The 10,970-nt window shown below is 43.5% G+C and overlaps 1 protein-coding gene across 1 annotated transcript in view; it reads left to right on the top strand.

The window, feature by feature from the left end:
• LOC118827329 (pikachurin) overlaps nt 1-5,917 on the top strand; it is a 23,891-nt gene extending 17,974 nt beyond the window's left edge. Inside the window, 10 exon segments of the mRNA XM_036598652.1 lie at nt 1-216; nt 1,625-1,736; nt 2,383-2,499; nt 2,735-2,915; nt 3,263-3,286; nt 3,588-3,666; nt 4,412-4,555; nt 4,966-5,049; nt 5,498-5,601; nt 5,766-5,917. The exon segment at nt 1-216 is cut by the window's left edge and continues 28 nt beyond it. Of these exon segments, the coding sequence (XP_036454545.1) occupies nt 1-216; nt 1,625-1,736; nt 2,383-2,499; nt 2,735-2,915; nt 3,263-3,286; nt 3,588-3,666; nt 4,412-4,555; nt 4,966-5,049; nt 5,498-5,601; nt 5,766-5,917 (1,213 nt within the window).
• Nucleotides 5,918-10,970: the final 5,053 nt, after the last annotated feature.

Consider the following 10,970-nt stretch of genomic DNA (forward strand, 5'->3'; position numbering starts at 1 on the left):
TGAGAGTCTGCAGTCGTACGCTAGCGCCCCCTGGCCTCAGTCCTCTCAAACCTACCTGTCCTTCATGGAGTTTGAGATCATCTTCCAGCCGACCAATCCGGACGGGACGCTGCTCTACAGCGATGATACAGCCAGTCAGGACTTCCTGTCCATCAACCTGGTGGGGGGATACGTGGAGTTCCGCTTCGACTGCGGCTCCGGACCCGCCATCATCAGGTGAGACAGCTACCTGTCAGCTGTGGAGTTACAGAGTTACAGTTATACGTTAGATCTGTTCATCTGCTTATTGTGATTGTTTACAGCACAGCCAGCTTCCTTAAAGTGTGCTGTTCATTTCAGAGCTGCAGGCAGATGAAAACTTTATTATCTTATTTGCCCTTTCCTGGACAGTGAGCTTATTTACAGTCCAGAACACATGGACTAGTGAGGAGCTCCTGGAACAAAAGTAAAAATAAAGCTGAGATAAATCAGGAAAAAGTCTCGGACAAACCTGTAAAATCACGGGACAAATCTGGAACAAAGTCTGGGTCAAAACTGTTAAAAATCTGGGACAACAATACAAACAGTCTGGGAAAAACTGGAAGAAATTTAGAAAAAAGGTTCGGACAAAACTGGGAAAAAAGTCTAGGAAAGTGTTTGGGACAAAGCTGGAAAAGTCTGGGACAAAAGTACATAAAGTTTAGGACAAAGTAGAAAAAGTTTGGAAAAAAAATCTGGGATAAAACTGTAAAAAGTCTCAAACAACTTTGGAAGAAATTTGGATCAATGAGTGTGACAAAACTGGGAAAAGTTGGAAACAAAACTGGAAAAAGTCTGGGAAAAACAAATAAGTTTGGGAAAAAAGTTTGGGACAAAGCTGAAAAAAGTCTGGACCTTAACTATAAAAAGAAAAGGATAAAACTACCAAAAGTCTGGGACAACACTGGAGGAATTTTGGAAAAAGAATGCAACACAACTGGAAAAACGCCTGGGAAAATGTTTGGGACAAAGGTGCAAACTGGCTGAGACAAAACTGGAAAAGCATGTGGACTGGAGAAAGACCAGGAAAAAACTGGAACTCGTGTTCCTTTAGGATAAATATAAGCTCTGTGGTCGTAGCTGCATTTGTGCAGAGTGTATATATATATATACACATTATATGGACAAAAGTATTGGGACGAACTTCTTAATCATTGAACTCAGGTATTCAGTCTCATTGCTACAGGTGTATAGAATCAAGCCCCCAGCCATGCAGCCTGCCTTTACACACATTGGTGAAAGGATGGGTCTGAAGAGCTCACTGAATTATTAGGATGAACTAAAGCGGACGTTGTGAGTCAGGCCCTCTTGTCCAACATCAGTGTCTGACTTTTCTGGATGAATGGACAAAAATTCCCACAGACACTCCAGCATCTTGTAGAAGCTTCCCAGAAGACTGGAAGCTGTTAGAGCTGCAAAGGGGGACCAACTCCATATTAATGCCTATGGATTTAGAATGGGATTCATACAAGCTCCTGTAGGTGTGATGTGTAGGTGTCCCAATACTTTTGTCCATACAGTGTAAGTATACCTGTATGTATATGTACCTGTATATATATATATATATATATGTGTGTGTGTGTGTGTGTGTGTGTGTGTGTTTCAGGAGTGAGGAGCCGGTCAGTATGAATGAGTGGCATGAGCTCCGTGTGTCCCGCACGGCTAAAAATGGAATCCTGCAGGTGGACGAGCAGCGGCCAGTAGAGGGCAGTGCTGAGGTCAGATCAGCTCATTCACTTCATAGCACACTTTCTCTGAACTGAGAGCCCGCTGTGTGTGTGTGTGTGTATGTGTGTGTGTGTCTGTGTGTATGTGTGTATGTGTGTGGGTGTGTGTGTGTGTGTGTGTGTGTGTGTGTGTGCGTATGTGTGTGTGCGTATGTGTGTGTGTGTGTCTGTGTGTATGTGTGTGTGTGTGTGTGTGTGTGTGTGTGTGTGCGTATGTGTGTGTGTGTGTGTGTGTATGTGTGTGTGTGTGTGTGTGTGTATGTGTGTGTGTGTGTGTGTGTGTGTGTGTGCGTGTGTGTGTGTGTGTGTGTGTGTGCGTATGTGTGTGTGCGTATGTGTGTGTGTGTGTGTGTGTGTGTGTGCGTGTGTGTGTGTGTGTGTGTGTGCGTATGTGTGTGTGCGTATGTGTGTGTGTGTGTGTGTGTGTGTGTGTGTACTAAACATCATTTATGAACATTTGAATAATCAAGTATGTAACGTGAATATTTATCTCCGTATCTTTGGTTACGGCTCTGAGTGAAGCCTGGGTTGCGGTTAGGGTTGAGTTTAAGATTAAAAGGGTTTAATTGCAGTGAGGTTCCGTACCGAATCACAGCAGAGTAACACAGAGTCTGTGTGTGTCTGTGTGACTCCTCAGGGTGCCTTCACTCAGATTAAGTGCAGTTCTCCGCTCCACATCGGCGGAGTTCCTGATTACGACGCGACCAAGAGCAGCGCTGGAGTCCTCAGAGCTTTCAGTGGAGCCATTCAGAAGGTGCACATCCTCCCCCGGAGCTCCACCTTCATCGTATTGTAGCCCGCTTTAGGTTTCTTTATTCTGCCTCTACTTTCATTGTGATTAACAGCCGTTGGTCCACAGTCGGGGTCAGACTGAGTTCTCTCGGCTCCAGCTGGGTTTGTGGGGTTTGGATTGTAAGCTTGGTGCTGAGGGTTGAGTTGAGAAACTGACCTCTGTAAAGTTTCAGTGAAATTAAGAATCTTTCCTGTAGATAACACTGAATGATCGTGCGGTTGCCGTGGCAACGGGGCAGGCAGGAGGGGTAAATGTCCTGAATGCTCTACACCCCTGTGTGGAGAACCCCTGCGCTAACGGAGGAACCTGCAGGCCCAAACGGGACGGGTACGACTGCGACTGCGCGCTGGGCTACGATGGAAAACACTGCCAGAAAGGTGAGAAAACACCCATATATTATATAAATACACACAAAAACAAACACACACACACTTTACTCAGTCTTATCTGCATTCCTTTGATCTTCACTTCCCCACAGGAGACAAAGCTACCTTATTAAAACTTCTTAGATATGATATCTTCTCAGATTAACCACTAATTAAGTCACAGACCTTTAAATTGAGTTGATTTGTAGTGTTTTGTGTTGAAGCACTGCTTGTCGCTCTAACACACTCCTGATGCTGATGGTGTTCACTGTGTGACTCTGCAGACTTCATCCTCGCCACAAACACTACAAAGTCTTTCTTAAGCTTCTTTTATTCTGTTTTGTGCTTTCATTGCCCAGAGTGCGGAAATTATTGCCTAAACAGTAAGTGCTGGAACACACCCACACAAACATGAAGACGTCGTCTGTCTCAGTGGTCCTCAGGGACCCCCAGATGGTCCACATTTTTGCCCCATGCCTGTGTGGCAAGTTATGTCAGAGCAAAAGTCCTGGACTGTCTGAGGGTCTCTGGGACCAGTTTAAAAAAAACGACTGTTCAGTCTCAGACGTCTCACTCTTCAAGTTTCATTTTGAAGCATGTTTTTATCTTAGTTTAATAGTTTCATGCTGCCACCTGGTGGGCTTTTGTATATTTTCACCCTCCCTCTTCTCTCTCTCTCTGTAGCTGTGACCGAGGCTATTGAAATCCCTCAGTTTACCGGGCGCAGCTATCTGACCTATGACAGTCGAGATATTCTCAAAAGGTAAAACTCTAAGCCTTTCTGATCGTTCACCTTACAGACCCCACTAGCACCTTTAAACGGGCAGGACTGGACTGAAAACAGCACAACCAACAATAGGAACCTACAAAGAAGAAAAACTAAACTGGATTCTTGTAGTTTTGAGGAAGTGACTGAGGAAGGCTATTCTTCAGAATCATAACGTGGAAATCTGAGTGGATGAGCAGATCTCTGTACCCAGAATGCCAGTAGTCTACATTTGAATGAAATTTGACTGCTGCAAAATTAAGTGACATTAAATGCAATAAGCTATACACATACTGAATAAAAGTGGCCCAAGTATTGACCCCTGGGGAACACCATAACAGTGGATCCAGTTTACAGATGGTCTGATCCTAAGAAAAAGTCCACATCAGATTCTGGTTTATTCTCTACGCATTGAATGAAGAGTTGATCCTGTTACTGTTGATCTGTTGGAATAACAGTAATTCCCATTTATGGAAGCTCTAAATTTCGTCTACCTGTTAAATACAATAGATCCCATTTACAGATACTTTAAATTTGTTCTCCATCTGTCGGAATAGCAGCAGATCCCATTTATGGATGTTCTGATTGGTCCTCTATCGCCCCCTTGAGTTTCAGAGCCTGAATGAGTCTGTGTGAGAGTGTGTGTTAGTAAGTAAATGGGATTGTAAGAGTGTGTACATGTTTGAGTTTAGTTTAGCGTGACTGACTGCAGGTTTGAGTGTCTGTACGTTCCTCTCTGCAGGGTTTCCGGCTCCAGGACGAATGTGTTCATGCGCTTTAAGAGCACGTCTGCAGACGGGCTGCTGATGTGGAGAGGATCCAGCCCAATGAGAGCTAACAGTGACTTCCTGTCTCTGGGACTGCAGGACGGGGCGCTAATGTTCAGGTGAAAGCACCCCCACACATCCACACAGCAGGACATAAACTTAAACATTCTCACCATTCAAATGTCCACATTATGGACATAATATTTAAATATCTTAACAAGGAAATTTTACATGCTGTTATGAACTTTAAAAAGAAAAGAGTAAGTTTAACATTCTTTTATTGCTGTGAGTGTGATTAGACGTGTTCATAAGGGTTAGCAGTGGATGCAATATCAGTTCAATTCGCTGCAGTTTACACATCATACACCATTTATTTCTTTATTTAATTCCACTACACATGCTTTGTTGAAGCACCTGACTGAATAACTGAACACTAAGATGAATTTGGATGTCCATGTGTTTGAATGAACACAAACAGAATGTACACACAGTCCCTGGTGTGATGCTGACTGTCCTGTGTCCTTTGCAGTTATAATCTGGGCAGCGGTGCTGCGGTTATTGTGGTAAACGGAACCTTCAGTGATGGGAAGTGGCACCGAGTGAAAGCTGTCAGGTCAGAGAAGACTTCTACTTCTGCTGTTACTTACTGTACTGTAGAAACTCCTCCAGGATGGACGTAGGAGTTACTGGGTCAGAAATCACTGATGATCTCCAGACTGACAAATCTGCTTCATTTTGGAAATGATGTTAATGTTCCCAGTAGATGGTGGTATATAGAGGCTTTAAAATGGGCTCCATTGAAATGGGTGCTTTGGAGTCATAACATCTGAACTGTTTGGGTTGGATGTATGAAATATTCAGGGATTATTGTTTTGCTTTAAATTGTGTTTAACTACCAAAACAGAAGATACTGGACACATTATTTCCTAAAATAATTCTGCAAATCTGAGACGGTCAGTGAAGACTGGTGATTTGAGCTGGATTTACCCTACTCTATGGTCGAGAAACTGTACAGCAATCTCTCTCTCTCTCTCTCTGTCTTTCTCTCTCTCTCCCTGCAGGGATGGGCAGTTTGGTAAACTGACTGTGGATGATTACGGGGCTAAAACAGGCAGATCGCCAGGCAAGATGAGGCAGCTCAACATTAACGGAGATCTTTACGTTGGTATGGAAAAATCTTTTTTACATATGACAGTATTTTGATACTTATCAAACTGTAATCTGCTCTTAACTGTGTTACCACACCACCTGGCCTGATTTCTCCACTATGCTCAGTGGACCTACTGTTAGAAAAAAGTGATGATGATGGTGGTGGTGGTCTTTCTGCAGGTGGGATGAAGGAGATCGCCCTGCACACCAGCAGGCAGTACCTGGCAGGGTTAGTAGGCTGTGTTTCACACTTCACTCTGTCTACCGACTACCACGTTTCTCTGGTGGAGGACGCTGCCGACGGCAAGAACATCAACACCTGCACCAACTGAGGACAACAACATATACAACTACAACTAAAAACATTATACAACAACCTCAATATCTGTGACTCAAAACAACTGAAGACCAAACCTCTACTAAAGTAGAACACCTGAACCAACTGAAGACCAAACCTCTACTAAAGTAGAACACCTGAACCAACTGAAGACCAAACCTCTACTAAAGTAGAACACCTGAACCAACTGAAGACCAAACCTCTACTAAAGTAGAACACCTGAACCAACTGAAGACCAAACCTCTACTAAAGTAGAACACCTGAACCAACTGAAGACCAAAACCCTGCACTGCAGCAGCTGGAATAGTAAAGATCAGTAGTTAGACTTAAGACATCTGTAATTATAATGTTGATTCCTGAATCTGATGAAAGAGCTAAAACAGCTGACCACTGATGACCTCAGCTTCTTCCTGACCATGTCTTCTTTGTCATGGAGGACAGTTTTGGAGAAATGACTGTGTTTTTTTTTGTACGAGCTTTATTTGATATCAAAGTTCATCATGAAATATAGAAGCTTTAGAGGAGAATTTTTAAAAACAATGTTATTTTTTCTCTGTGTGGAGAATCTGATGAAGTTCCTCTATGTTCCTCAGACCTGTGTGTGTTTTAGCGTTACAGTTTGCTAATGTTGGTTTGTGCTGTGTGTGTTTAGGCTGATAGTAGCAGAAAAGTAATTTATGTATTTTTGAGTTTTCTTTTTTTTAATCTCCACATTTTCTCGGTCGTTTCCCTGCCTTCCTCTGCTCCTAATAGCTACAACAGCTTGAAAATCCCAAAGATTCCTGTGTTTTTAGAGCTCCTGTTATTTGTGCTGTTTCTCTATGTAAAGGTCAAAATCTCAAGAGACAAACTTTATGCCTTGATGCTCAAAAAGCCTCTCATTTTTGCCATCTAAGATGTGACTTATGATTTATTATTTCTGAAATAAAATGAAGACTTTCAGACCTTGGATTGTAAGCTGCAGTGTCCACTCTGTTGTCTTCATTCACATACGCTTTTACTCTACGCTATTTACGTAAATGAGCCCAAAGGGGGTCCTGGGTGCTGTGGTCCTCCATTTTGGTGACCTCACTAACGTGTGGATGTAGAGGGTAAGAGACTGACCTGGTGAGATGATGCTGTGGTCATACTCACTTTTCTGAAGGAGATAATTTGCTGATCTACAGTTTCTCTTGTACCAAAGCATTTTAACTCTTCACTCCAACCCTGAATATCTTCTTCTCCACTATGTTGGTCAAGCGGCTGTAACAAACTCCTCCACTCTGACCGGTCCTAGCCTGGATCTCAAGGGGCTAGGCCAGGACCAGGGACCTTATCAAAGGATAACAGGCCACATCAACGCAGCCCTCACCAAGACCACACTAGAGGGCGCTCATGAATATCCATTTGAAAACCAAAATAAGTTGTTGCTAGGTGGTTGCTTTGGTATTCTAAGAGGCTGCTGGGATGTTGTCAGGTGGTTAACAGGGTTCCCTGTGTGATTGCTAGGGTGTTGCTATGTGGTTGCTAGGGTATCTCAAGTGGTTGCTAAGGTGTTGCTAGGTGGTTGCTAGGGAACCCCAAATGGTTGTGAGGGTGTTGCTAGGTGGTTACTAGCACATCCCAAGTGATTTCTAGGCTGCTGCTAGCGTTTCCCAAGTGGTTGCTAGGGTGTTGCTTGGTGGTTGCTAGCATATTTCAATTGCTTGCTAGGGTTAGTGGTTGCTGTTAGTTAGTTAAAGAGTAGAATAAGCTATGCTAGATGAAGGAAAGCACAGTGGGCATAGTGTGGGGTCACCAGGCCTGTGGTCGGGGGGAGTGCAGATTAAAGTCTTCATAACTCAGTTCATCACTGTAATTTCAAATGTTCATTTTGTTCCTGCTTTCTGAGAATCATCTCTCTTGGCTGCCTAAGCTCAAAAATGAATCTGCGAGTAATCACAGTAACTGTTCAACTGACCTAAAAACAGAAAGAGTGTGTGACAATACTTCTTGACCAGCGGTCAGATTAATCCTAAGAACACAAAAGATTAAAACTGAGCGGCTTTCCCTGCAAACTTTGGGTAGATTGTGAATTACGCGAGTGCGTTTGTGCGCTTTATCCCCGCTGCGTGGATTTCCAGCCGAGCGTCCAGAAGAGCTCAGAAAGAACGGACAGTTCAGTCTAATCTATCTTTCTCTTTCTCAGAAAATCCCTCCATCTGAGAGAACCAACAAATCGAGGACATGCTTAGGGCAAACTTGTAAGGGAATGATGGACAGATGCTGCACCCGACACACGACACACCTGAGATGTTCGTGAGTCGCTGCATGAGAGTCTCAGTTGAGTCTTGAGTTTCTAAAGGGGGTTCTAGACTAAACATGGACATTTAGAGCTTGAAGCTCTAAAAGTCATTCCATGTGTTTATTCTGAATCTTGCGTCAGTCATTATCATATATCTGAGTTTGTATGTGTCAGTTTTATAGTGACTCTTTCAGTAAAGAGTCCTGCGTAGAGCTGCTGCCACTGTTTAACATTCCTAACAACTAACCGGAACACTGCTTAGACTACAGCTCATATTCACAGTCAGTAATGTATCTAGAACCTCCAGAAGGACTAGAGTGATATTTTTTGATTCCACTTCTTGTAAATCAGAGTGTGATTGGTTGATTCCTTTGTCACTTCCTAGTTATGGTGGTAGTTAATCTAGCGTGTAAGGCCTTCAATCCAGATCCTGAAGTCCTAACCAATGGGAGAGCTTGCTCAGCTCTATCTACCACAGAGAGAACAATCCTGATTGGATGATTTTCTGTTTCAAGAATTTGACTCATTTGTTTCAACACTGAAAGAAGAGTATTACTACAATACTTACACAGTTTAAACACAACAAGTCTTGAAGTCATTAGGCCTTCCCTGAACACCTAGAAGGTCCTGAGAGTTCCTCACTGGTGGCTTCTGACCTCCCTTGCTAAAGGGAGGTATCAAGTCATAGGTGTCAAGTTTCCTCTGTTATGTCCTCACTATGATGCTGTGAACCTGAATGTCTAGGACGAGCTCTTCTCCTCTGAGCTCGCGGTGGAAGTGTGAGCAGAGTCTGGCCGCTGTGAGTCTGGCCGCTGTGATGTGGTGAGTGGGGAACTAGATTAGCGCTGTTATTGTCTGCACGTCCACTGCGGTATCAGGATACAGGGATTACGCAGAGACAAATATAATCCCACACGTTCAAATCTCACCCACACAGAGCTCCGCTTCCCCTCACTCGCTGAGAGAGATCACTGCCGCCTGGATTACACAGACCACGAACGCAGAGCGCAGTTCAGGGTGGAGCAGGGTGATGAAGATATGAGGAAGAGGAGCAGGGCGCTACTGTCTACGATCATCTGAAGCGCAGCAGGTAGAACCTTTACACTGAACCACTGCCTTTAGAACTGCTGTACTGCTTTTAGTGTTCACAGTGTGAGCTCTAAACTTAACAGGGGTTCGGTTCTCTTTAGCGCTGCTGAGATCTCAGGCCACCTGTTGTTCACACCTGGGTAACACTGAATTATGGGCACTCAGTTTAATTTAGTGTTTATTAAATTCCGATTTACTTTATTGTAGTCTGAACGTTCTCCTCAATAGAAATAGCCATTGTACCATTGTGAGATGCCTTCATGACAACTTTGCACTCCTTTGCACATGCTTGTGATGTTCTTCCATACAGTATACCGCCACCTGCTGGACTGAAGTGCCCGTGTAAGCATTTCCCAGCTTTTTTCAATGGCAAAATCTGAAAGCATGCATTTTTGGGCTCTTCATTAAACTCGAGCATGAAATTCATCTAGTCAGTTAGCCTAGCTCTTAGCTAAGGCCAGAGCTGCAGCGTGCAGGTGACTTTTTAGGTTTGCAGAACAGCTCTGGTAGTGCAGTATTCTGATTATATGTCAACACATATCAAGGCAGAAACATTCATGCAATTACTGCAAATGATGTGCTGCGCTGCACTGAATGTTTGCTAATGCTGAGGAAATGAAAAAAATGTGTTTAGTAAGTTGCCTTCATAAACATGAACACAACATGAACAATTAAAAAAAACAGAGTACTGGAATGTCCCCAATAAAAACCATACATATGCTATATTATGTATCCCATTATTGTATGTTATGGGGCCTGAAGAATGACGTTTCATTGCACTGTAAACAAGTTATATTAAAGAATGACAATAAGGTCCACTTGAACTTGTACTGATGTGCAGCTCTACTCCTCCGCAGCACATCTGGAGGGTTTCTGTGCTTGTGGTTATCTTCACAAATTAACAATTAACCTTCTCTGGATCACTGATGCAATATACGGTTTAAAAGCTTGAAATCTCAGGACTCAAAACCCGCAAACCATTTTATGATCCTTTACAGTTACGATTGTCATTTGCAATAAGCACCATGAGGTGCAGGAGTCAGAAATAAACTCCATTCTAGCCTCTGATACTCTGTATTAGTGTTTCATACAATTATTCTGATGGTTGGGAAAAATCTGATATTGTTCCCTTTCAAATGAGACCAAGATCATGACTGTAGCCTGGTCTTTTTGGGAACAGTGCCACCCTTTACTGTGGGTACACCATTACAGGCAAAAAAGGGGTGACAATTAACAGGTTGAATCATAAAACGTTCCATATGTTTTTACATTTTCTGTACATAAAATCATAAAGCTGCACGTTTCGTTATGTTTCTGAATAACCACATCCTTTCCAAGTAAGACTCCCATTTATTTCTGATGTCCCCTCAGAGAGTCAGCTCTGGAGCCAAAGCTTGAAATGTATTTTGGAGTGGCTAGAGGAGGTGAGGAGATCTGGAGGAGGTGTGAAGGATGGAGGAGGTCAGGAGGAGGTGTGGAGGAAGTATAGAGGATGGAGGAGGTGTGGAGGAGGTGTAGAGGATGGAGGAAGTGTGGAGGAGGTGTGGAGGAGGTGTAGAGGATGGAGGAAGTGTAGAGGAGGTGTAGAGGATGGAGGAAGTGTGGAGGAGTGTGGACGAGGTGTAGAGGAGGTGTAGAGGATGGAGGAAGTGTGGAGGTGGTGTGGAGGAGGTGTAGAGGATGGAGGAGGTATGGA

This window comes from Colossoma macropomum, unplaced genomic scaffold (assembly GCF_904425465.1).
Source record: "Colossoma macropomum unplaced genomic scaffold, Colossoma_macropomum, whole genome shotgun sequence".
Taxonomy (NCBI): Eukaryota; Metazoa; Chordata; class Actinopteri; order Characiformes; family Serrasalmidae; genus Colossoma; species Colossoma macropomum.